The sequence below is a fragment of the Pogona vitticeps genome, chromosome 1 (genome assembly GCF_051106095.1).
Source record: "Pogona vitticeps strain Pit_001003342236 chromosome 1, PviZW2.1, whole genome shotgun sequence".
In the NCBI taxonomy this organism is placed as follows: Eukaryota; Metazoa; Chordata; class Lepidosauria; order Squamata; family Agamidae; genus Pogona; species Pogona vitticeps.
This window is the reverse complement of record NC_135783.1, coordinates 241,675,143-241,702,579: the sequence shown is the minus strand read 5'-3', so window position 1 is coordinate 241,702,579 and position 27,437 is coordinate 241,675,143. Positions and strand designations below refer to the sequence as shown.

Here is a 27,437-nt window from a genome sequence, read left to right as displayed (position 1 = left end):
ACTTGTTCAAGCTGTCTACAGATTAATACTGGTTCCAGTCCAATTATTATCTGAGTCACTCAGAGTCGGTGTGATCTGTTCTTCGCCAAAGGCTAGTAATGCTCCATTGAAGCACTGAGACTCCATTGAAGTCATGTAACTAAAGAGAGAGGAACCTCTTGTCCTTGGAAGTCAGCTGGCCCACCAAGTGTGAAGAGGGAGAGGAAAAGCTCTCTTCCTTTGCAACCTACACAGCCCATATAGGATTTATCTTACATGTTGCTGGCCTTCTTTCTAACTGTGAGAGAGGGAAAGGGGAGATCCCAGGCATATCTCTTTTTTCCTTGATTACAACTAGCAGTGAGATTCATCCCAGACCAGCACTGCACGTCCTCCCAGTGAGAAAGATCAGTGGTATACAGAGGGGCCACTGCTCTTTGAGATCAGAGATTATCATTAAGGATGTGCTTAGCCCTCTGCCCATCCTCCACAATATGCAAAAATGCAGGGCTGGGAAATGCCCAGTTTCGGAATGATCCGGCAGCTGATTCTTGCATTGAGAAGCCAGCCTTTCTTTCTTTCTTTCTTTTCTTTCTTTCTTTCTTTCTTTCTTTCTTTCTTTCTTTCTTTCTTTCTTTCTTTCTTTCTTTCTTTCTTTCTTTCTTTCTTTCTTTCTTTCTTTATTTATTTATTTATTTATTTATTTATTTATTTATTTATTTATTTATTTATTTATTTATTTATATCCCAGCCATCTGGTCTGGTCGACCACTCTGGGCGGCTTCCAATAAGGTGTATATGATAAGTGCAGCGTGGAGGCTTTTCCCAGAGAGAAAGTAGCATGTGTGAGGATCAGTGATATCATATGGAGGGCCACAGAGGGTTCAAGGGAAGATTATCTCTCAAGCAGCCCACTACACCTTTATACCTTTCCTATAAAATATCCATGGATCTTGGAAGCAGCAAATGACATACAAGTGCCAGCACCAAAGCTTGGAAGCATTACATTTTTGGCCTACCACTCTAGCCAGGATGATGGCCAAAGGTGCCTGTGGGATTAGTCAAAAATATCATGTCTCTAAGCTCTTGCCAGCAACATATAATTATGAAGATCTGCTGTTTAAAGGGATATCCTCAGTAATCCCATTGTACCCCAACACCCCAGGATAGTTCTGCCATATATTTCATGCTGGGCATGTTGCCCTGGGAGCCAGAGTCAATGTTATCTTGCTGGGGTCAGGATGATCTTTTTAATTAAAAAAATGAAACCACAAAGACACTCACAGACACCCAGAGTAGGTCAAAGAGATTTATTGGTTTTTTCACCTGTTTGGGAAATTTACATCCAGTGAAGAGACAAATAATTGTTGATTCCTTCTTGTGCCCTCCATGGTCCCATTGAAACTGTGCTTCTCTGAAACAGTTCTTAAATATTTTTATTATTACCAAAAAAATGCCCTGCCCTGTGTCCATTTGGACTTGTTTCACAAAAGTCGACTCACCTATGAAATGTTTATGAGTGCCCTGCTGAATGCAGGTAAATAAATAAATGCCATATGATGGGGAGGGAGCTACTTCCCAACACACACACCCCTCCACTTCTCCAGGTTAAATATTGCAACAGCAGAGGAGGCCTTGATGCTACACACAAGGTATATGCACAGTCCCAGTTCCCAATGATGAGCTGCCCAGACAGCTAAACTAGGGAGACAAGCTGGTACCCAATTAGGAGCGGGAAGAGGAAGGACATGTCCTGGTACAGCCTGGGCAAAATGCTCTGCCATTTAGACGTGATATCCTGAAATGGACAGGCTAGAAATGGGTACCTCAGGCTGCGTCTGTCCTGGATATTAGTTGCATGTAGGGAAAAAACTCAGAAGTTACTAGCCCACTAAAAAAGAAGTAATCACCGATCTGCCCACAGAAACATTTGTTGCTTTTGGTACTTCTAGCCATCTAAGAGAGAAACAGAACAGCAAACTCTTTACTGGTTTAAAAGACATTACTGGCTGATCTCTTAGAAATGATCCTTGTTCATCACAGGCCATCACATGAAGGACCTTTTATGGAATAAGGGCAAAGCCATTCTCTTCTGCACAAAGACCATTTCCCAGTGAGCACACACAGCAATATTTTTTAATTATATGAATTGGTTCTCGGAGGGATACTTCCTAATTGTCCCATTAGTAAATGCATCTTCCCACCCCCATGTTTACAATGTAACAGGAATAGGGGTGGTAGGGAAATGCTGTCAGGCCTGGGGTGGGGGTCAGGACCTCCGCCTCACTCCCTGCTTCTCCTTCCCAAATGCCTTCTCAGGCAATCCCTCCCACTCCATCCCCCAGTTTGGCCAGATGAAAATAAAGCCGTCGCTGTGCTTCTTCGTTGGAAATGGGTCCAAGGTGTTATGCATCCCTTCCTCCTCTCCATTAATTCCTCTCAGTATGGTCTTGACATGTCTCTTCCCATCCTGAGAAACCTTTTGCTGAAGAGAATATCTATCCCTGACACCATGAGAACCTGTTCTGGACACGGCAGGCCTTTAAGAGGTGAGACCAGGTGGGTGTTTGGGTGCTGTGGGAGGATAAAGAGTGCGGCACAACATCCACCTCAGTATGGCTCATGGATCAAGAGAGGGGTTCACACCTCACATGGGGGAAGCTGCCATGGCCCACAAGATACAGTACCTGAGTACACATGACTCTGGTACCTTCATGAAACAAAGGGAAGCTAAGGGGAAAGCAACAGGACCCTTTAATCTCCCTGCCGCCGCTGCCTCCTCTCTCTCCCACCCCAGTTCTCCCTTCACAAACAGGGACATCCCAGTCCTGCTCCACATGTCTCCAGGCATTTCTCACCCCCCCCCCAAAGATCACTTAATGTAGATAAATTCTTAAACCAGAGCTTGGGCTACAACTCCCATTTCCAAACCAGCACAACCACTGGGAATTGGCTACACTGGCTGCAGTTTTTGAGAGTTAAGAGTCCAAAAGAGCAAACTTTCCAAGCTCTTTCTTAAACTAATTATTCACACTTTGATCAAGACAGTCAGTGTTGGTTAATTCAAGTAAGGGGAAAGACTATTTCTCTCTCCTCTGCATCGTCCTTTTACTGCATACTGATAGCTGGAGTGATAATTTTAATTGGCATTAATGAATGCATGGACATAATTGCTCCAGGGCAAGTCCAGCTAATCCAGAGAAGACTGTATGATTTTGCAAAGAACCCTCCCTGTCTATTGCCCGATCCCTCCCCATTCATGGCTCTCCCCCTTTTCTGGGCTGACTGGTGCATTCCCCACTCTCCTTCTGTGCTCAAAGCCCAGTTGATTGGCAGCTAGAAAGAAGGATTCCCCTCTCATAATTACAACAGTGGAAAAGTCCCACTGAGTAGAAGAACAGTCACACTTTGGGTGTCTCACTGGGCCACCCTGAGGCAGCCCAGCCATAAGCAGGAGAAGCTTCTCTGGACTGATGTAGGGAAGAAGTCCCATCTAGGCCTCATGCGAATCCTCCCTCATAAGACTCCCTTGCAGATGCCTGCATGCCCTCCTCCCATATCCTGTCTATTGCAAAGCAGGGTTTCCAGTTCCTCCTTCATCCAGCCCAGGTTTCAGGACCACCCACACCCCCATTCATTCCCTGCCTCACTCTGCATCAGAGGTCCTTGAACCAAAATAGCAGCATGTGGCCCTGTTGTTAGGCATCTTCTTCTGTAGCCAAAAAAATAAGAAAGACTCCTCAGAGGCAAAGGAGGAGTCAAAACCTCCCTTCAGCCCTCAAGCTTGAGGAAAGTTATAAGGAGCCCGTGCCCCTGCCGTTTCCTCACATTCAGGATTCTGGCTACCCCATACAGTCCCTCCCTAGGAACACAGGAGGTGATCTGTTTCTCCTCTTCTGGGGCCGTTGAGTGACATCAGCTCAGCTCTCAAACTGCACTGTGGCCAACGGGTGGAAGCTGTCTGAAGCGAGGAGCATTCGGCCCAGGTGATATAGCAGCATAGAGTACCAATGCACACCCTCCGACTGAGTCCGCTCACCCCCCACCAGCCTGTAATACATTCGGAGGGGCCAGAAAGCCAGCTGAGCCAGGCGCTGCTCTTGCACCACAGCGAAACAAGATGCCACTACATCGTCCACCACCAGAGTCCCATGGCTGGTAAGAGGAGCGTAGGCCCCGACGTCCGTCTGCACAGAGACAGCCACTACTTTGGCTGGCCGTAGCTCGCCCCCCTCTGTCACCAACACGTATTGACCTGGCTGCACAAGGCTGGCAAAAATAGCTTTGGTGGGTGCTGTGGCATTCTCCCCCACAAAAAGGAGGTGCGCTGCAGTGAGGGCAAGGCGGCGGGGTGGGTCCCGTGTCTCAATGACATGGAAGGCCGTGGGAGCTGATGCCGCTTTGTCCAGAAATGTCAGGAATTCACTGTATATGGGGCGGCCCTGCTCGTCCATGGCTTGAACCCTCTGCCCAGGCATCAGTGCCCACACTGGAATCTTGGTCCCGCTTTCCAGCGTTGCTAGCGCCCGAGCTGGAAAACAGCCTCCTGTCTTTGCTGCTGCTGAATGCTCTAGACAAAAAGAGAAAGAGAAAGAAAGAGAGAGACAGAGAGAAACCCGCCTAGTTACTAGAGGGAGGATAACTCACATGGAAGCACAAAGAATTAGGTGACAAAGCAACGTGGTATCAAGATGTGGAGGGACCGCTCGGAAGGAACTGAAATGTACTGTTGATTGTTAATTTCAACTTAGTATTCAAACTAGAAAAAATTAATTGTTGACAACTTATTTCCAAATTCTGCATAGACATATAATGCGGAAATTCCTTTCCAGTACATACTTCCACAGAGTCTGGGGGTACATCCAGACAAGGCTTTCATTGAGCGTCCGCCTAATCTCAAACACAGAATTTTATGGGGGAACCAGAAATGTTGTCTTCCACTTCCACCCCTCCTGTGATTCCCCAGCATTTCTTCCATCTTTTTTCCTTACCACTGAAAATCAGTTCAGAAGGCGAAGATGGAATGATCGCATGCTGCCTTTTGATTGCTAGCATGCAAAGCTGGCATCCTCTAGCTATTTTCAACCAAGTGATAAAAAAAAGTACATGATAGTGACATAATCTCTGGATGTTGTGGATGCACAATAGCCCATGGAAAAGAAATCAAACGGATGTGTACACTTTCAAGCATTGCGCAAGTTACTCTTGTTTGAAATAGATATATTTAAACCTCATACTGTGAGAGTGTCCAGAAAAATCATTTTGGTACAGGACCCATGTGCAATAGTTGGTGTCGACCTAATGGAGAGTCTGAAGGGAAGGCTGTGGTAGTTAAATTGGAAGATTTAGTTTTGAGGTGCTCTACCCCTCAGTCTAATCCAATTCTTTAGGGAAGAGCAAATGATTTAAAACGCAGCACAAGCCATTTAATATGGGATGGTTATGAAGAAGGATGAATATGTTATTTACTGAAGCCTAAAGTCGAAGAAATGGTGGAATGGACAGATGAGTGTACGCAACCAGTACAAAAATAGAGGACATTTATTAAAAGGTTCTTAAGGCAGGCCAGCTGCCCAGGATACCCACCATTTCCAGCACACAAACATGATCCTCTGAGTGTGATCTTTCACTTCACTCCTGCCACTGTCCCCCTCCAACACATATCAAGGTATGCTGTTCTGTGTTGAATGCAGACCCCCTACAGCAATGGCTCCCGCCCTTGGATGACCTAGGTGTTCCTGGACTGCAACTCCCAGAAGCCTTCACCACGAGCTGAGCTGGCCAGGGTTTCTGGGAGTTACAGTCAAAGAACACCTGGGTTACCCAAGGGCGGGAGCCACTGCCCTATAGCATAGAATCTATACATTGTCCCATCTCACAAGTACCTGTTTTCAAATTAGGCTGTACCCAAGCGCCAGTTCTCTAACCCATCAAAACCTGTCCCTTCCTGGATGCTGAATTTTGTTCAGTCTTTCTCCCCAACATCTATCAAAGCCGTTGTCAACCCCCTTAGGTACGTAGCCAAGCACTTGCACCCTGTAGGATTGTACTTCTCTTCCAATTCTTGACTGCCAAGGTGATGCTCCAGTCTTTGGGCACACTTGGTAATGTGACATCTTCCTATTAGAAGCGTGAATGTCCAGAAGCAGGCACAATGTTCAGGCACTGAGAATGAGTGGACGTACGTGTGTGTGTGTGTGTGTGTGTGTGTGTGTGTGTGTGTGTGTGTGTGTGTGTGTGTGTGTGTGTGTGTGTGTGTGTGTGTGTGTGTGTGTGTTTGTGTGTGTTGTAATGTCAGTGAGACCAACCGCAGAGGAAGTGGGCCAAATACAGTCTGGAGAGATCACTGGGCAAGTCCGGTATTGGCTGGATCAGACCACAGTACTCAGGGCAAGCATTGAATGACGTGTGTATCTGCCACACACAATCCTAACTTTCAGCTTAGCAGATATGAAGGCTTTGGATATCTAAAGTCCAAGTGGACAGAAGCTGTTTGACAATGTTTCTTGGCAGGCACATTGCTGTCCGGACGAGTTTAAGTCAGCATAGTCCAGATTAGTGCCAGAGGGGTAAGGGGAGTGGGTTCCACTCTGGCTGGGGCAATCCCTTTTTCCAGCGCTGGTCACTCCTGGTGTGCTGTTGTCAGAGGTGGAGATTCGGCTGCTAGGCCAGGCAGTATAAAGTCAAGATTAGGCCAAGGCACCTCCTTCCCATCAGCCAGAGACCCGGTGGGTCTTGAAAGGGCCAGGATACCAGCAGGTCATGCTAATGGTCAAAGGACAGGAACAAGAGGCCACAGTCAAAGCGTGGTACTCCAGCCAAATGGGGAGCCCCCTCAGTACTTAATCCCAACAGACCACTCAAGCCCTTGTTTCGCTCCCTACTTCTAGGGCTAGGTCAAGCTCAGTGGTACCTTCCACTGGACAGAACCCACATTTCTGGAGAAATGCATCCAGAGGAGGTGCTGGCAAAGGAGGATTTGTAAGCCTGAATCTTGGCCAGCTATGCGAAACACTGAGTGGAAGGCCAGGCCCAGGCTGAATCTTCACATTCTTACAGTCAATACTGCCCTTTTGCAAATGGAAAGGGGAGATTTTTGCTGAATTCTTCTGTGAAGAATTCAGAAGAATTTCTCCTATTCTGGCCGCGCTGCATTGGCTGCCCATTCGGTTCCACATTGACTTCAAAGTTCTGACGCTTACGTTTAAAGCCCTAAACAGTTTAGGGCCTTGATACTTGGCGGAACGCTTACTCTCACCCAGTTCTACCCGTGTCACCCATGCGAGTCAGGAGGTGAGGCTGAGGAGCCTGACGCCGAGGGAGGCCCGGAAGGAAAAAACAAGAAACCGGGCCTTCTCGGCGGTGGCTCCTCGCCTCTGGAACAACTTGCCTCCTGACATTCGCGCAGCTCCCTCGCTGGGTATTTTTAAGAAACAACTGAAAACATGGATGTTCAGGCAGGCCTTCCCCCTTTCCACCTAATACCTAATTATTATTTTTCTGTTATAATATATCCTGTTTCTCACCATCTTTGGGAAAAAAATGTATTCTATCTTTTACTTCATGTAAATTATTTTTTTTTTTGTGATGTGGTATGTTATATGTTTATTTTTTAAGTGTATGTTGTAAGTCGCCTAGAGTGGTCACAATTGACTAGATAGGCAGGGTATAAATGAAATAAATAAATAAATAAATAAAATTTGTTGTTGTTGTTGTTTTGTTTGTTTTTGTTTTTGTTTTGGCTCCCTGGACCAGCTGCTATGCTACTCTGGGAGAAAAGTTAAGGGATGAGGATGGAGAATGGCTAGTATCTTTAGCCTAATTTAAGCTAAATCAAAAGTGCTTTCAAGCATGTAATAATGGCAGTGTTGGAAGCAACTCAGTGTTCTTAGTCAGTAATAAACAGGGAGGTTGTCCCCCCCCCCCCCCGTTTGAATACTGAGCAGATCACTGCAGAAAAGATCGCACCAATAGCCTCCAGACATCACCTATGAGGAAAGCATCTTGAAATCACATACAGCAAGAGCGGAACACGACACTGGGATCAATTTGGCCCAAAATGGTGCCAACAAGCATACTAAGGAATCATGACAAGCAGCATACTAAGGAATCAGGACCTTCTATTTTGCAATAAAGCCGCTACATCTTCCATCCTCCTGAGCCTTTTAATTTCTTCAGTTGTGCCAGTCTTCCTGATTCCTGACTCACAGCCTCCCTCCCCACTCCCCCCCCATCCCTGCTGATCTCCCTCAGCCCCAGCTTAAAGCTGATCCTTACCAGATTTAACAGAGCAGTGGATGTGAGCCTTCGATTCATAGTAGACCCAGTCAAAGCCGGCCTCCACAGCCAAGCGTGCCAGCATCCCATATTTGTTCCGATCCCGGTCAGAGGTGGTGATGTCGACAGCACGGCCTTCGTAGTGCAGCGACTCCTCCGAGTGGTGCCCATCTTCATCCCAGCCCTCTGTCACCCGCAGCTTGACCCCAGGCCACTGGTTCATGACCGAGATGGCCAGAGAGTTGAGGCGATCCTTGCAGCGCTGGAGAGAAGATGGGAAAGAACAGGAAGAGATTAGCACTGCATATCCATATGGCCATCGTGTAGCTGGGTGGTGTTGGTGGTGTTGGTGTTGGTCTAGGAGGCTGTAGTCCAGTAGAGTAACTTTTTTGAAGCTGTGAGACCACAACCATTCCAGGCTCAAAGCAGTCACCATCTAGAGGTGATCCAATACGTGAGCTTGCCTGAGGTACCTCCTTCCTTTCCTACAATGAGGCCACCAGTCAAAGTGACAATTGAGTAGTGCTCCTCTCCCTGTGGCACCTGAGGAACAAGCATGCAGCGCAATGACCAGATAGGTGGGGTATAAATAGAATAAATAAATAAATAAATAATAAGCTCACAGAGTGTAAGGCAGGCTGCATAGCACGCATGCACACACGCATACACACATACAGAGAGAGAGAGAGAGTCATATTGTTCTGTCTTTCAACACATCACTGACCTTCGCCACCAACCAGTCAACACTGGTCATCTGAGGCAGTCACCTCATCCACTTAAACACAGATGTTACCATCTGAGCAACAAAAAGTCACATTCTGGTAAACCACATGCCTCTAAATTACGTGGCAGATGGCAAAATGGACAGTACCACTTCAAACTACTTGGGATCCTGCTCTTTATGACTGTTCCTTATACATAAAGGAAAAAACAGAACATTCCCACAAGTAACAAACTGACATAACAAGAAATAAAGGGCATAGCCCACCCTGATCTTCCTGTTAATCGTCTCCTTTCAAGGACCCCTTTTTTTTTAACATCATGGAACAATTTAAAAAGAGGATTCCCTATCCATAGTGCTTTCAAGGGTTTCCCTCCATTCTATCATGTCAACACCCCTTCTCCTCTTGTATGTTTAGGTTGGCTGCTCATGAGGAGAAATTTTGTAGGGTAATCTAGAAATAACTCCAACCTACAGTGACATTTCCCTGGTTTAATAGACTCCAATATGCCAAATGTTTTCCTCTTCTACATTAGAAGTTCCCTTCATTCATGACCGGCTTCATCTCACCAAGTTGGTAGCGGTTTTATCTATTTCAAATGCTTGACCCAACATCTCATCTCAGGCATCAACTACCCATCATGTGGCTAATCTCTCACTGCAGTTACTATGGGATGTGTCAGCTTAATGTTTACTGGCCTTGAAAAATGTCATTTTCTGGACTGCAACCTGCATAAACAAACACAAGTCAACCTAGCTAGCAGCCGTGCTGGCAGGGAATTCTTTGAGTTGTAGTCCAAAAAAAGAAAAGAACCTTTCCAAACTCCATATTTTATCTACCATTTCTCTCCATTCTGAGTCATGCCCTCTGGTGGCTTACAATGGATATTATTGGAAGAACCCCACATCTAGGCAAGAGATCTATCCAGAATGTTATCTCACTAGCCACAAAAAATACTGGAGGCAGACACAAGAAAGTTCACATAATCTGATGTTCTAAAATACTAGAAAATCAAAACTATTTGGAGTCCCTCACATTCTTACCCAGAATTTTCCACTCCTTAGACACATGAAAATTTGCACTTGAATATGCATTGTTACATGCATATACATACTTCCGGATTTGCGGAGGAAGAACTGTGGTAGCAATATTGCAGCGAAAACAACAGAGAGGTGCATGCCATTTTCAATACAGTACAGTATTAGGAAATGTATAATGCCATATGCTTTCAAAGAACCAACCATAACTGCATCAGATACATGATATGTTTATCCTGTATAGGCAGGCATATACAAACACACATTTGGGGACTGTGATAGAGGGGAAGGAAGTCAGGAGAAATCAAAGAGCTGAAAAGACTACTGATAATTTTATAACAGCAAAATAATTACAGTGGCAATTTAAAAAGTTTTGTTGGATATAACAGAATACCCTGGCATCAGTAAGCTTTTAAAGAGATGTGGTGAAACATCTGGAATGTCTATTCAGAATAAAACTACCTTTAGCACAGCTAGTTAATCTTAGACTTTGTGCTTAATGGCCTGATCCAACCCCATGTGTGACAGCTTTTAGAGACAACCATATGTATTAGTTCAGCTACTTGAGCATATAGCTTCCCAAACCACCATCCACAACCATGTGTTCAGTTTATATATACCTTTGGGGTCCAACTAGGGTCCACAGAGCATCTGAAGAAGTGGATTATAATCCATGGAAGCCCCATGGGGGGAACTGTTAATCGTTATGTTTCATAATTTCATGTGTAGGTGCTCCCCCCCCCAATTATTATAACAACAAATCTAAAGAGATGTGGCTTCTGCATTATATGATCAGAATATAATCCATGAGAGATGAGCTTGAGTCAAATTTGAGTAGGAGATAGAGGTAATTCTGCACGGTATTTTAAATCTGTTATCACTTCACAGATTTAATTGCTGTGAGTCATCCTGTGTCCCCTACGGGGAGAAAGGAGGCATAAAAATAAAATCATATAAAATAAAAATCCTATGCTTTACCAGCTTTTTAACATCCCCGATAGGACAGAGTAAGCAAAACAAACAAACAAAATATTTGCCACCTAGAAATACTCAGCACATGGGCAGTTTCACATTTTGAATGCATTGAATTCAAAGCAGCATTAGCTGAGAGTATCCTTTGGAACTCCAGTCAAAATGGTTATGTTTCTTCACTTCTGGTTCCAGTCCACCCATTAGCCTGGGACGAGGTCTGTTTGTATTAGAATCAGCAGAAACTGAGGCTGCGGTCACACCAGCGAAATGTCCCCCTGTGGATACATGATTTTTAATCACATTCCTGTCATATTTTGTGGTCACATGGTATTTGTTCCAAGGCGTGCGTCCCAATGTGTTTTGGGGTTACCAAGTCATTTCCTTCCAATCAACAAGTGCCTAGAGCTTCTTGATGACACTGTTTGACAGACGTTAACCAAGGCATTGACAGAAATGTGCAGAAAATTTTTAAAAAATATAAAATATTTTAAAAGGATACGCATGGTAAGAGTAGTTCAAAAATGTTGTGATAAGATGGTTCACACACACATACACAGCAACTCAACATGTTTTTTAAAAGATCCACAACAAAAAAAGTAGAAGCCTCTGGCCAAGTGAGAAATGTTCTGCAGTTAGCATGCTCACCGAGTAAATGATTTGCTAATGGCCATGCGTCATGTGACTGCAAATTTATGATACAAACTCAGTGGGGGATAGGAAGGCAACATTTGGCTTGTGTGGCCGCAGCCTGATCAGTCCTTTTAACATCCCTATTCCAACCCCCATATCTCCAAACATAATGATTTTATTTAAAAAAAAACCACAACCCACTGTTAACAGTTAATTACATTGACACTTATACTGAACTATACACCATATGCACAAAAACAGTTCTACATCTGAGGTAAGGGCCGCGCTGGTTGAAAAATTCTGGTTCTTGCAGTTTTAAAAGGCAACCTGTAAAGGCTCTGGCTCTAATATCAGAGATTCCAGCATAAAACTCTGAATGTGGCCAAGAGAGCTGCACAAAAAGGTTGGCCAAAATCAGCCAATTAATATTCCAGCTTTATAGATGAGCAGCACCTGAGGCTAAGAGATTAAAAAAAATAGCACAAGGTCAGCCACTAACACAAGGTCACTTTCAATTTTACTTGTTGGTATTGTTACTAGGATTCAAAAAGCCTTCTTCATCTACTTCCTATCACCTCAGTATCGATCTACCTACAGATCCTGATCTAGCCTCTGCTCATCCCTGCTTCAGGGCTGGAATGACTTAGAAATGCTGTTGCAGGTGCCTCTGCTGAAAGCCCCATTACCCCCCAACTTCATCCCTGAATTCTTGCTTATGGGTTGAATGCTTTTGGTATATTAGGAGTGGTGCTACCATGGATGGGCAGAGAGTTGCTGCCAGAGCCAATGTCCAATGAAGAAGCTGGCTGATGTTCTAGTTTTCCTTCCTCATCTTGTCCTCAGCCTCACAGGCTTGGTGGGGAAGTCCATGAGTCATCAACCGCATCACTTATGAATGAAATCCTACATAGGCATTAACACGTGCTATCAAACCTAGGATACCACCATAGACTATTTTGGGAGGCAGCCTCTTCCACTTTCAGCACCAGCTGTTAGCAGCCCCTTCAGGTCCAGCCCCACACATAGGAGCTGCAAGGCTAACACAGACTATGTAAAACCCTGGAATAGCACAGCTTCAATACCAGCATGGGAGGAACAGGGCATAGACCCAAACTACAATAAACAGTCAAGGCCCCCCTCTGTATGACCTTGGAGTCGGGCAGATCCCATAGGCAAGGAGGAAAGTCTGGCCCTCTAGCTCCTTAGGTCACTTGGGATCGGCCTTGAGGAGGGAGCAAAGAGCAGCACAGAGCTAGGCTGAAGGAGAACCTGCCCACATGCAGAAGAAAGGTCAGGCAGCCAGGACTGGCCTTTGTCCCCAGCAGGAGAGAAGAGGCTCCATGTGCCACAACTGACCTCCTTCCTTGCGTGCGCGCGCACACACACACACATACACACACACACACACACACACACACACACACAGAGGAGTTTGTTCTAGGCCTCAGAGATAAGGTGAGATGGAAGGCAACAAACAACTTCACCGTGTGTGTGTGTGTGTGTGTGTGTGTGTGTGTGTGTGTGTGTGTGTGTGTGTGTGTGTGTGTGTGTGTGTGTGTGTGTGAGAGAGAGAGAGAGAGAGAGAGAGAGAGAGAGAGAGAGAGAAAGAAATGTTTATTCCTTCAAAATGCCTCATAGAAGAGAGGACACAGAGCCGAGTTCCTGTTTATTTATTGCTTCCTCCCGTTCCACTTGTTAGCTTCCCCTCAACCCCACGCTCTGGCTCGCTCTTGCCTGTTAAACAGCCAGCAATAAAAGGTAGCAAATAACTCCCCTGCCCTATCTTTATTCTCACTATTGGAACAAACAGACTTGGTAGGTTTAGCCCCTCGGTGGAATACACAGCAGCAGCCTCTATGGATCTGCTAAAGCAGTTTTTAGTTCTTCCCAGAATCCTCACACTAGTAAAACACCACCTCTGAGGCAGTGAATGACAGAATATGTAGCTCTTCCTTCCCTCACCTTATTTCCTCTTAAGAGCACTTACCAAAAAGGAGGCTACTTTCACGTCACAACAGCACACACATGCATGGCCATTTAAAAGTGCTCCCCCATTCTTCCAGCCCAGCCCATCTCTTCCCCCATCTCCCCCATCTCTTCCAGCCCAGATTTAACATTCCTTACATGCGCCAGGTATGCATGCATTCATCCACAACCACCACAAAGTCATCCCTCCATTCTTCTAGAGGAATATCTTATCTCCTGAGGGAATTACAAAGTGGGATCTCCTGGAACCCAATCTTCTGCCCGGGGCAGGGGGGTGGGGTGGTGGTGGTCCCTGGGTCGGGGCAGAACTGATGCATGTCTTTGCTACTTCCAGCTGGCACCAGCAGGTGTCAGTGTGGAGTTGCAGAGGGAAAGCCAACATGACAGGAGGTTGGCTGCACACAGAGGCTGGAGGCTTTACCTCCTGGATGTATAAGGCAGGTTGCAGAGATCAAGGTTGCCCGTGAGTCCCCATGAGCTGCTTCACATGCAGGCCCTGGGATGCTCAGAAACAAGACTCACCCGATCCCCAACATTGGGCACTGCCTGTGCTGGCCGTTGGTGGCCCTTAGGGCAGCTGGGATTATTTGTGGCAGGTGGAGTGGAAAAGGGGAGGGCCAGGACAAGGCAAGGGGCTGCTGGGGATGCCCAGAGAAGGGCTCCAAACTGAGAAGTGGAGGGTCTGAATGTGGATACCAAGAGTAAGATTTTCCTCACAGGATATCTCAGGAAAAGCACAACATACAGTACTTGTCTTTTCCCACTATTCGTTTGCAATTTGCACTAAAATCACCTACAGTACACCTCAGAGCAGAATGCTTTTGCTGTGACCTTGTGTGGTGCAGAGCCTAGATTAAGGAGATCTAAGTTTAAATTCCATTTATGGATGTGGCTCCTCTGACAATCCTGGGCAAGCTGCCAGAACTCAGCCTCGCCTACCTCACAGGGTTATTGTGCGGATTAAATGGCCAGGAGAAACCCATGTATGGCATCTTGAGCTCCCTGGAATAAAGGCGTTTTTTTTTTTTTGAAAACTAGCAAATGAACCATAAGGATGTGGTGATCAGAGGGCAGGTGGGGTCTGGGTGTGCATTGTTTCTATTTTATACATTACAGTGGTGCCTCGCTAGTTACCCCGCATGACAGGTTTTTTTGTTAGACACTGACTTTTTGCGATCGCTATAGTGATTCACAAACAGTGATTCCTATGGGGGAATTTCGCTGGACAATGTTTGGTTCCTGCTTCGCAAACCGATTTTTGCTAGACGACGATTTTGACAGCTCCCTCTTCGCTCGCAAAACAGGTGTTTTCAGGACCTAAGCTTCGCAAGACAGTGATTTAAACAGCTGATCGGCGGTTCGCAAAGCGGCTTTCCTATGGCCAATCTTCACTAGACAACGACGATTCTTCCCCATTGGAACGCATTAAACAGGTTTCAATGCATTCCAATGGGGAAATGCTTTTCGCTAGACAATGATTTCTCTAAACAGCGATTTCAGTGAAACGGATTATTATTGTCTAGCGAGGCACCACTGTATCATGCACAGTCCCTGTGACAAATGAATGTTACAGTAACACAGGGACAGTCGTTTGTGGTGCTCTTGTTAATGAAAGACACATTTGCAGGGCTCCATCAGCACACCTTGTGTGGACAGGGGCCGCCACTGACCCCAGCCTTCTCCTTGTTGTCTAGAAAAGCATCTACTGCTCCACTTGGCTGTCCCTTGCTAAACAAGTTCACATCCTTTGGTTTGAAAACAAAGGATCACATTTAACCAACAACAGCACTAGACACTGAATGGTCAGAACCAGAATTTGGAAAGCAAATAGAGAAAGGAGTGGGAGCAGAGGAATAGGTCACTTCCAGTGCTCGCAGGGTGGAGAGTACGTGTTAGGACTGAAGCCTACTTCTGAAGTAGAGCTTAGGCAGTGTTTCAGACACAAAGACTGGAGTTCTTCTTCCATGGAATAGGGTGAGGGGAAAAACTATTGGCAGGTCCAGACACAAGCCACAGCCCAGTGACTGGAAGTAACTAGTTAAACAGCTCAGTTACTTGCAACTACTTCCTTTTCCCAAACAGAAGTGCAACTATTTTATTGTGTACCTATGTTACATAGGATCGAATCCACGCGACGGAGTGAGCTCCCGTCACTTGTCCCAGCTCCCGCCAACCTAGCAGTTCAAAAGCATGCAAATGCAAGTAGATAAATAGGGACCACCTCAGTGGGAAGGTAACAGCGTTCTGTGTCTAGTTGCGCTAGCCATGTGACCATGGAAACTATATTCCATGTTGTGGCATAACAGTTAAAGTTAATTTAACCGTTATAGAGATGTAGCTTTATTAAAAGGAATATTACATTGTTCCCATCTCAGCTTGTGCTATAGCTACATGTTGTTGCATTCAGATGTTTTAAGTAACTAGAAGGAACTAGTTACATCTGAGATACAGGAATTTTTAATATTTTGCCAATAATGCTAACAAACTACTGTTTGCCCTACAATTATAGCTGGAACTGCTCACCTTTTTTTAACAAGCTGTTTTCCAAGCATTGCTTCAGTTTACAGTATTTAGAAAGAAAGGGATGAAAGCAAGGAGGTTGGGGTGGGCTTGCATCACGCGCCCAGCAGCCCAGGAAGCAGGTGAGGGATGCCAGGCCTGGGCTCAGGACTCAAGCAGAAAGAAGCCACCCAGGGTGGGTGGAGAGAGGTGAGTCAACTGCGCCTGGGCCTTATCTTTGCTCAGGCACCACAAGCAAACAGAGACTGAAATTCTTGAGAAAGATGGAACGATAAGGACAGGTGGGCGGGACCCTGTTGCCCGGGGATACTGTGGACCCTTGGACTTGACGAAACTCAGTCAAGAGCAGTAAGAAACTAGGAGAGGAGAGGAGAGGACGGGGAATTCAAGAGGACCCGAGACCCCACCCACTGCCCCTGCTCAGGTACTGTCCTTTTGAACCCCAGCATGCCTCTGGTACTCATGGCTTCCAGCCTGTCAGGGGCCTCCCCTCCCCATCCCATCCCATCCCATCACACCCAGTGGGAATGTTAGGAGAAAAGACGGAGAGAGTGGCAACTTCTCCTCGGTGCAGATTTCAGGCTACCTTTTGTGATTCTTAGCTTCACTTTCTCTAAGAGACTTCCTGCTGGCAGGTAGTTCATGCAACAGCCTTCATGTATTTACACAGAGACACCTGGAGTCACTGGGGGAGAAGGGACGGCATGAAATAGAAGGAGGGGAGGGGAGGGGAGGGTGGGCACCCTGTCCTGTCCTGCCAGGGCAGCAAAATGTCTCATGCAGTTTCCTTGTACACATAACTGAAGCTACCTGCCACGTGCAAAGCTCACGAGCCTCTGTCTGATTGTCTTTAAAGTCTTGTCAGACTTTAGCCAGCTAGTGACCCCAGGGCAGGTGAGAGAGCTGACTCAGCAGGCCTTGGGTTCTACCCGGGAGCCTCACCAGAGCCATAGCAATAGCTGGCTGGCAGGCAAGCCGGTGGACAGGTGGATGAGCTAGCTAAGAAGGTCACAGCACTCCTCCTTATCAGCATTCCTACCACCCACCAGCATTTCCCTGGTGATCCTAAAGAGCTCTCCGCAAGGTAAGGTAACCACAGCGCTCCTCCCCCAGGTGACACTGTCCCAGTTTCCTGCTCCGGCAGCAGGCTGGCCTTGTGGAATTTACAAGAGGGAATCGTCCACTGTGTAAGCATCTCAGTCATGCTTGTGTCAACATCTCCACGGTGTTTCTCAGCAGCACCCACCTTGCTCAAATACCCTCCTGGCGACCCCTGGCCCTGCAAGCAGAAGGGGGAACCGGAGAGGGGGAGCGTTGCAGAGGAAGGCAAGCACATGGCACCAAGTGCCTGTTCCAAAACATTAAATGGGGCCCACCACTTCAAAGATGCTCTTAAGCCTGTGATGATAACATGGTTAAAGGCATGGCAAGGTACTGAATAAAAGAGCACTCTCCTGCCTTTGGCAGCTTGTAATCCAGCCATCTTGTTTATTATCTTATCTTCATTGTGTTTGTAAGGCACTCAGAAATCTGACCAAATGACAAACCAGGAATCTTTATCATTAAATAGTTAATTAGGGCTGCAATCCTATACATGTTTCATAGGGCCTGAGTTGTACTGAAGTTAATAGGGCTAAGTTCTGAATAGACAGAGGCTGAGCTGCACTTTACTAGGACACCATACAATTTTTCAAGGTATGGAAGTTGGATAACTCTTGGATTGGATAGAAGAGGTGCTATGAAAGATCCTGGTTCTTTTTGTGAATATGTTCCCATAAGCCATGACTCCTAATTTCTAATTTTTTGTGCCTCTCTCTCTCTCTCTCTCTCTCTCTCTCTCTCTCTCTCTCTCTCTCTCTCTCTCTCTCTCTCTCTCTCACACACACACACACACACACACACACACACACACACACACACACACACACACACACACACACACACACACATTTTACTGAAGTCAGTAAGACCTACAAAATGCCTAGTCTTCACAGAGCAAAAAGGGGGAAACCTGGAAGGCTTGCTGTGTTCTTCACCAGGAGAGTTTAGTCTTACATATACACACATACACAGAGAGAGAGAGAGAGAGAGAGAGTCCTCCAGTCCTTCTGAAACCCACTGACCTCCTATAACTACCAGCCCACACTTCCTCATTCCCTGTAAAAGGGAAAGAACAGCAAGCACCTGAGAGACCCAACGCTAAAAATACTTTGACTCCAACTGGTTTAATGGGTCATAGTCCCTCCTAGCTTATCCTTCCTGGCATGCTTTCAAATGTGAGAATCCAATCCAGGTTTTTGCGGTTCCTGTACCTGTAATATGAATGTGCAATCCTCCCTTCCTGAAATGTACCCTCTGCTTCAAAGAAGGGACCACCCCCTTGCAATAACCCATTCACAGATACTATTTGCACACACAAATTTCACAAGAGGGACCAAGGGGGTATTTTCAAGTCTGTTCTGCTTGGCAAGAAAAGGTAGATCTTTGTTCCCTTAGGCACCACTCCCGCCTATATAGGGCGATGTTTTCCCCATACTGAACGAGTCAGATCCCCTTGGAATCATACTGATGGCTGTGCATAGGGTGCGGTGTCAGTGGAGGACTCTGGCCCAAAGGCCTAATCTAGTCCAAGGAGGTTGGAGTTTGGCTTGTGAGGGTGATCCTCATTGTTCCAAGCATGTGGGGGGAAAGTTTGGAGCCAGAAGCTCAACAACAATAGTAGTTTGCAGTCCATTTAAAGAGGAATATTCAGTCTACCTTTTTCAGTCCTTGTATAACCTCGTGAATTTATGGTGTTTATATCACTAGTGTTTTTCCCCTTGAATCTATTAAATAGTGAGCTCCTTGTTCATACTGAAATATTATTCTGCACAAACCATTATCTGCTGGACTATTCTATACAGTAGTGGAATTAACTTCCATAAGTTAATTGTCTTCCATAATCAGCTGGGTTCAGATGGAAGACTGTGGCAGTCTTTAGTATTCAGTGGGTAAAATGATCCAGGATGTTTTATTAAATCACTTCCATTGTTTTACCAAATAGATCCAAAGTGAAGTTCCTTGTTTGACTGACAAAACCAGACTCCTGCAAAGGTAACATAATATTGATACCTGTACCGACCTAATGGCTGGCTGGATAGCTCAGTGGGTTGGCAGTTTGGTTACCCAATGTGCATTCCAGAAGAGCCAGTCTGTGTGGCCTTGGGCAAGCTGCACAGTTCCAAGATGCCCACAGAAGAAAGGTCAAAATTGATAGCACCCTACTTCTAGGGTGCCACCTAATGGGAGTGGGTGTACAATATGTGATGGGAGATGTAATTTTGCATAGGATGATTGGAGAGTGCAGCAAGGTCGTCTCAGCTGTGGCCCCAGCCTTCTCTGGAACTACTTGCCCATGGAGAGCATTTTAAGCCCCACCAGGCAGTTGTTCAGGAGCTAAGTAAACACTTCCTGTTTACCTTTAATCTAGAGAACCGAACTGTCTTCTTGACATGTTATTTGTTTTGAAGTCAGTATGGATCTTAACCGTCCACTTTTTAAGGTTTAACTTTGAAGGTTTCCAAATTACTCCTAGGGTACACAGTGGGATTGTTTCTCAAATTATTAACCAGCAATAGTTGTCCACTCTCTGATTTCCTGTTAGCAAGCACAATCTACGTACATGTTCACTGAAAAGGTAGGGCATCCTTCTCTATACTGTATTGGGTTTAACAGGACAACGGAGGCTGCAGTTCTATCCATACTTAGCTAGGGTTAGGCCACACTAAACTCAGAGAGACTTACTTCTGAGTAAATATGTAGAAGCTTGCCCTGCATGGGTGCTATCCTAATTATATTTCCCAGAGAGCAAGATCCATTAAACTCCGGGGCAAAAGAATGACATGTTACATTACAGTGAGAAAGCTGATATTTCCCCAGCATATGTTTGTACATAACCATAAATGTAAGGCTACTGCAGGAGTCCCTCGATAGGCAGCAAGGAGCTTATTTAACCCTTTCCCTTGTAACTCCTTCACCAAAGCTAATTGTCCTCACTGTCCCTATCATCAATCCACATGGGGGGGGGAATGGAAGTGGGGGGGGCGGACATCCAAGGACAAGTGAAATGCCTCCCTTCACCACTCATTTTCTGCCCTCTGCAAATTCTCCTTGACCCTATCTTAGTATTGTGTGGCAAACACAGGGCTAAAAGCCTCCCACCCCCACTCCATTTGCTGCACAGTAATTGTTCGAAGCTTAGCAGGACTGAATTACTTCTCAGTAAGTACACCCGCAATCACGGCTGAGCAAACATCTCCAAAACAGAATTCTTTCACCCTAGTACAGAGAAGAGAGCAAAATGCTTCCAAGCAGGTAGTGCTTCCCTATGAACCCTGCGTCCACTTATCAGACAGTAAGCCTCACTAAATTCAGGGCAACCAACCTCCAGGTAAACATGGATAAGATCCCACAAGAGTTTAATGATATATCCCATTTCAGATCTTACCTATTTATTGCCTTTGCACACGGCCTGGCTGGCAAATGCCCTGGGGCTGTTTACAATCATAGAAAGCCAGATCAAACAATAATCTACTAAAACAATAATAGAGCCAGTTAAAATATTAAGATATTAACAGGCCAGGAATGAAACGGATAATATAAGCAACAAGATTAAATGCTTGCTGGAGGAGAAAGGTCTAAGCCTGACCTCAGAAGGTACATGATGAGGAAGCCAAGTGGTGCTTCTTGGTGAGAGCCTTCTGCAAGCAGGGAGAGCGCGCCAGAGAAAAGGCTCTCTCCCAGTAGCCGCTCTTCATAGAACAGCGAGCAGTGGCCGTGGCATCTTGAGAAATCTCCCAAGGGATCTTAATCCTCTGGCCTAAACATGGAAGAACTTCAGGCAGATTGGCCTTAGTCCCTGCTTGGGACTTCAAAGGTAAACACAAACACTTTTTAACCAGACCCGGAGTTCAACGCAGTTTGAGAAAGGTCTTTGAAAGGGCTAGTCCTAGCAGAGATGTTGGCAAGTCTTGGTGTCTTGAGTCCCAAATCCGAGTCCAGGTATTTGGTACCAAGCCCTAAGCCCCAAGCCTGAGGCCCTATTAAAAACCAGCCATTTCTCCTTGGGGAAAAAAGGGAGGGGTGGGCGGGTTCCAAGTCACCAGTCGTGAGTAGAGTCTGAGTCACTGGAGAAAACAACAACAACCCAGAGTCAAGTCAGAGTCAAGTCGCCAATGGGACTTAAGTTCGACTTGGCAGTGAGTCCTGCAACTTCAGTCCCTATCCCTGAGTCCCGGTCAGTACTCTTGTTACTCTGTTCTGCACTGGCTGAGTTTCCAGGCTGTCTCCAAGGGCAGCCCCACTAGTCCAGGAAGGAGGCTGCTATAGGACAGATAACTGCAACCACACTCTCTCCGCCCAGGTAGGATCATAGCTGGCATTTTAGCCAAAGCAGATAAACAGTGAGATATCCACTAAGCTGCTACCAAAACCTCTTCTTGGGTATCAAGGGAATGGTCTAGATCTGTCACCAGACGATGAGCCTCCTGCACTGAGGGGAGTGCAAACTGTCTAGAGTGGGTTGAGCACCCCATAAGCAAGCAGATGAACCTTCTGCTAACAGATTAGTACATCTGCCTTGGCTAAAGTGAGTCTCAATTTACTACCCCTCTCACCCAGGTCAAGATAACCTCTCCCAGCACTTTCACAAAAAATTGGCAGAGGTGCCAAATAAAGCCCTATGGCATCCCAAACGGGTCTATCTGGGGCAAGATAATGGTATCCCAGCATCACTTTCTACAATTGACAGTCCAAACAGAAGCAAAAAGCTATCCTCAGGAATATTTCCAGGGCTCTCGGGGTGGGGCAGGAGTTGCCTAAGCAGTTCAGATGTAATTTGCATGCATAGCATGTGCCACTGCGATGCAGTGTGCCTCTCTGTGTAGACTAAAATAATAAATACCTTTAGGGCTCCATGGGGACAAGGGTTCCCACCCTTGCCCTGCACACCTATCAACATAACCGCTGTAAAACAGCATCTCCAGCTCCCAATTCAAAAAGCCTCCACAGAAGGGCACCTTAGTCGATGACAGCAAAAGCTGCTGAAAGGTCCAGGAAAACCACAGAGGCAAACTCCCCTTTGTCTTTCTCCCAGCAGATGTCATCCCACATGACCAGTAAGCTAGTCTAACTCCCAAAAACTAGCCTAAACCCCAAATGAAATAGTTCCAGGTAAGCAGTGCCTGAGGTTGATCAGTTGCCAGCTGCTCAATCACCTTGCTCAAAAAATTGGAAAATGGCCATGGGCTGAGGTCCACTACAGCCAGCTTTGGGAGGAGAGTCAGAATCACTGCCTCCCAAAAGAGACATGTCGACAACCACCTTTTGGAGAATTGGCACTCACTTCCTGCAACCCAGTGTTTAGGCTAGATCTGCCAATTCTAATCAGCCAGGAGGGATAAGGATTGAGCATGGATTTGGGCACCTGCAGAAGAGGTGCAATGCGGTTTGATTACTTGAACCTGCAGGGGCATTTGTTACAGGGCTACACTTCTTCTTTATCCGATGGGCATTTCTGGTACAGCGCTCTTTGACCACTCCTGCCTCTGACGCTCTGTCAGGTCATCTGATCTTGAATGGTCACAGTTTATCTTGGTGGAGATTTTATCAAACCCCAGAGTGGGGAACTTGTGATACTCTGGTTGCAGTTGGGCAGCAATGTCACCCTAGTCACCACAGCCATTTGTTTGAGAGGATCAGAGTTGCAGCCCAGCAACACCTGAAGAGATACAAGTTGCCCTCTCCTGTGCTAGAAGTCTATAGGGATGCTCTATCAGACCAATGTTCCCTCTGACTCTGCGTTTGTCACCTGACAGTGGAGAAATAAGAACAAGTGAGCAACCCAAGCAATCTAGAACAAAAACCTCAGGCAAGCACAGAAACAGGGCATGGTGGGAATACAGTATCCCCTTACTTTTCCAAATCTGGTAGTCAGAAGTACAAAACAGCCACTGGAATGTAAAGTCAGTGCTGTTGGTTACGATGGCAGGCAAGCACCACTGGATGCTATTCATATATTAACTTGCCAGAAGGGCAGATTACAGTCCACCAGTGGGCCACCAAATGATTTCTGGTACACTTGCCACCTAGCACCTGCTACCTGCAGGGATCCTTGTAGAGAATGCTGGGCTAGGTGGACTTTGGCCTGATCCTGTCAGGTTGTGCCTATCCTGCATACACTGTCCAGTTCTTGGACTTTTTCCATTTCAAAGCTGATGAAATAACAAGTGATAGTTAACATACAGTTAATAAATGATAATTAACATACAGTTATTAATTTTTGTTTATTATGAGCTGCAAAGTCACTTCCAATTTACAATGATGTTACTAGGATTCTCAAGATATGTGAGGTGGTCAAGGAGTAGTGTACTATTGCCAGTACCTTGAAGTGAGTTTTCATGGCTATGGAGATTTGAACCGAGGTGTCTTGAGGTCTAGTCTAATACCATCTACATTACAGTACAGTTGTTATGCCATAATATTTAAGGGGACTTAAGTGTGCACGCTTACTTTGTAAATATAAATGTAAATTAATTTTGTAGAAGAGCAGCAGTCTTTAAGGAGATTCATTCAAAAATTACCTAAGTCATTAAAACATCCGCGACTCCTTCAGAGTAGATCACCAGACTAGAAACTGCGAGGACTTCCCTTTACAATTTGGTGATGCTTTTGATATCAATGCTACATCAATCATCTTTAAGATATGGCATTCCAGATAAAACATGCAAAATGCAGAATTTTTCCATCCAGAAATTGGGGCTGATCATAGCCATACCCATATCTATCTTGCTCAAATGCTTCCTAGGATATTTTCCCACTTTAAGATCTGTAAACCTATACAAGTCTACCACAGCATGAGTCCCACCAAGTCCAATGAGACTTAGAGGTCTGGAAAAACATAGAGAGGAGCCTGTAGCCCTCAACACACCAAAGTAGGGGAAAGGTCCTACTGAACTTAGTGGAACTTACTTCTAAGTAGACACATTTAGGCTTGCACTCCAGCTATATGATCACCAATTCATCTCTTCTGGAGTAGCCACTCCAGGCAAACAGAAAAGCTCCAGTCTTGTAAATTCAATTCTTATTGGTGAGCAGTTGTTTCAATGCTCATTTAAAAGGACAGAGGAGAGAAGCCAAAAACATTTCTTGAGCAGGAGCACTTTGCCCAAATGTGATGCTAAGGAAACAACCTGTGCAGCACGGAGCACATTTATGGTCACCTTTCAGGTGGGGATTACTCCAAAAGCATTGGTTGTTCTTACTAAGGGGAAGATGCACCCATTTTTTCTGCTCCAAATTCCTGCAAACTTTTCTCATTGAACGGGGACCGTTTGGGCACTTGCTCAAAAGCTGAGAATGGAGAAATCTTACTCTAAAATAGTTTCTCAGTCAGGGGTAGCTTTGCCTGGCCCTTCACTTACCCCAAAACACTCCATCACTGGCTTGTGGAGAAGAGAAAAGGAGCAGAGGGCATCCGCCACCCTTATCACCCCTGTCACTCTCCTTTTGAAGACAGAGGTGGAGGGAGCAAGACAACACTATTAAGAGGAAAGGCCAGTTATCTCCATAAGCAGGTGAACTTTGGGCCACAGGGTGCATCATGTGGGGTATATAGTCCTATTTGTGTCCTCTCAGAAGTAAGAACCATTGAATCCAATAGGGCTTTGCTCCCATGTAACGGGACAGGACTGCAGCTTTAAATTGCAGCGGTTCCCATGCTGTGAAGGTACATATATTCCTAATACCTGTATATAGATAGATAGATTCAAGGAGGTAGCTGTGCTTCCAGCATGTATAGCAAAACTCAAACCAAACCAAGTCGAAAGCAGAATATTTATAAACACACATGCTAGAAGCACAACTACCTCTATGAAAACAGCGGTAGTAAACAATATTCCTCGGCAAGTGGCCCTGAGAAGGAAAATAACAGAGCAGATTCAGTTTAGAAGGACTGGAAGGCGATCATCAAAGGTTTCGGCTTCTCTCCATCCTGCCAGCCTTGCGGCAGCCGAGAGAACCCGCTGCATCTTTGCAGCCGCGCGGCAGCTTCAGGGATCCGGAACACGCGCACGTGGGACTCGTTGTACACACGGCATTCGTCTGTCCCGTGAAGCCGCCGCCACCCCGACCTCAGCAGCACTTGTACATCGCATTAAGAGAGGGAGAGCGCTCGGAAACCGAAAGATGATGGGGACCATCACCCTTCCGAGTCTCCAACTTCCTTGCGCCCGGAGTTGCGCGCGGCTTCCCTCAAAAGGCGAGAAGCCGCCGCCGAGGGACTGGACGGGGCCGCACCGATGGCGGCAGAGGCAGGCAGGCAGGCAGGCAGGCAGGTGGGCAGGTGCCCGAAGCCGGCACGGGGCAAGAAGGGGCCCTCGGAGAAGGGAAGGGGAGAGGCACCGACAGTTTCCTCGCCTTCCCGCCTTCCGAAGCGCCGGCGGGCAGCTGGGCACCGAGCGGAGCGCGCGGGCACAGGGCGCGAGAGGTCCGCCCGCGTCGGGCACCCCGGAGGGCGCGTGGCTTGGCAGGGACGCGGCGGAAAGGAGCCCGGCAGGCAGGCGGCGGCGGGGAGGCCGTCGGGGCCAGCGGGAGCTCCGCCGGGCGGAGGCGGGGGGGGGAACTGAGCCGCCCGGTGCCTACCTGGGTCATGAGCCGGTCGGCGCCCGTGTTCTCCTCGTCCTTGAAGATGATGTCCGGGTTGTAGTTGGGCGTGAGCTCCTTGAAGCGCTCCGAGTTGCGGGCGATCTTGCCCTCGTACCTGCCGCTGGCGCCCAGCGTCTTCTCGGGCACGTTGGGACTGAACTGCTTGTAGGCGAGCGGGATGAGCTTCCTGGGCAGGCGGCGTCGGCTGCCCACCACCCGGCCGGGCCCGCAGCCGCGCACCGCGGGCGCCAGCAGGAGCAGCGCGCAGCCGCTCAGCAGGAGCAGCAGGCGCGCCGCCTTCATGGCTCCGACGACGGCGGCCGACGGACGATCAAGTGCGCAGCGGCGGCACTGGCACTGGCACTGGCACTAGCAAGGGCAGGGAGAGCGCGGGCAGCGGCACGGGGGGCAGCGGTGGTGGCGGCGGCGGCGGCGGCCGGGCAGCCCCGGCTTGGGAGCCGCGGCAGCGTCCATGCGGCGAGGGGGGCAGGTGCGCTGGTCGGCCGCTCTGAGCCGGCCTGCTCCGGCCGCCGCCAATAAATAGCGAGGCCCCCGTTTGTTTTGGCTGGCGCGGTTAAATCGCCGCCGCCGCCGCCGCCGCCGCCGCGCTCTAGCGGTCAGCGCTGCTGCTGCTGCTGCTGCTGCTGCTGGCGGAGCTGCTGCTCTGGCGCTGCCTCTGCCTCGGCTCGCGGCGCACGAGTGAGCGACAGAGAGGGGAAATTGAAGAGATCCGGGATCGGGGACCGCCAGGACCGCACCCAGCCCGCGGCCGGCCCTCCCTCGCTCCCTCCCTCTCCTTCCTCCTGCGCCTCCTCCCCGCGGAACCTGCCTGCCAGCGCCCCGCCGGCCAGCCGGAGGGGGGGGGCGGCGGCGGCGGCGGCGGCAGCGGGGGGGGCGCGGCGGTTTTGGAGGCGGGCGGACAGGCAGGAGCCCGACCCACCCCCGCGCTTCGCTCACCTGCTGGCATCGGAGGCGGCGTGCGCCACCGCGAGGAGGGCCGCCCCTGCCCTCCCCCTCCGGGCCGACTCCACGTGCTCGCGGGAGTAGGTGCCAAAAGGATCCCCGGCACCCGCCGAGGCTCGTCGACGGGGGAGCAGATTCCCCACGGGTGTCACGGGGGGGGGTTTCCCGGATAAAGGGGCGTTTAGGATCGGGCTGCCTCCCCGGTCCCCTGCTCCGCCTGGAAGGAGGAGACCCGACAGCGTGTCCCCCATCTCGGCGGTCCCGGCACCTCTCCATCAAGGACCCGGGGATCCTCATAAGCGACAGGGCAGGACGCGCGGGGGAGAGGGGGGAGGCGCGGAAGGGTGCCCCCACCGGACTCCTGGGGGGCCGCCCTGCCCTTCCCTCCCTGGGCGATCCCTTTCGTCCTTCGGCGTGTGGCTTGGGGTGTCCCGGCTCGCTCGCGTGCCCGGCTCCCTGGGCTCAGGCGGGCAGAGAGAGAGAGAGGGAGGGAGGGAGGGAGGGGGAGGGGGGAGTTAAGCTGGTTGAAGTTTAACCACCACCTCCTGGGGCCCTATTGTTCGGCAGGAGGCCCGATATTTCCACAACGGCTCGTAGGATCTGATTAACCGGCTGAGACAACAATGCCGCCTGGGCCGGGCTTCCCCTCGCTGCTGCCAGCGGGCAAAGT

General features: G+C 47.9%; 1 protein-coding gene across 1 annotated transcript; it reads right to left on the bottom strand.

Annotated features, from left to right (window-relative positions):
* Positions 1-1,274: 1,274 nt before the first annotated feature.
* Positions 1,275-26,610, bottom strand: IHH (Indian hedgehog signaling molecule). The gene is made up of 3 exons (XM_072985311.2): positions 25,802-26,610; positions 8,257-8,518; positions 1,275-4,549 (listed from the first exon to the last, which is right to left on the bottom strand). The coding sequence occupies exons 1-3, from the start codon at positions 26,105-26,107 to the stop codon at positions 3,900-3,902; spliced, it is 1,218 nt and encodes a 405-aa protein (XP_072841412.2). The 5' UTR covers positions 26,108-26,610; the 3' UTR covers positions 1,275-3,899.
* Positions 26,611-27,437: the final 827 nt, after the last annotated feature.

What these genes read in the sequence shown, in the direction of transcription:
- IHH (XM_072985311.2), bottom strand. Translation starts at nt 26,107, where the DNA reads ATGAAGGCGGCGCGCCTGCTGCTCCTGCTGAGCGGCTGCGCGCTGCTC. An exon ending in CCGACCGGCTCATGACCCAG is followed by an intron (nt 8,519 to 25,801) that starts GTAGGCACCGGG and finishes TCTTCTCTCCAG; the next exon opens with CGCTGCAAGGATCGCCTCAA. An exon ending in CCACTGCTCTGTTAAATCTG is followed by an intron (nt 4,550 to 8,256) that starts GTAAGGATCAGC and finishes CTTTTTGTCTAG; the next exon opens with AGCATTCAGCAGCAGCAAAG.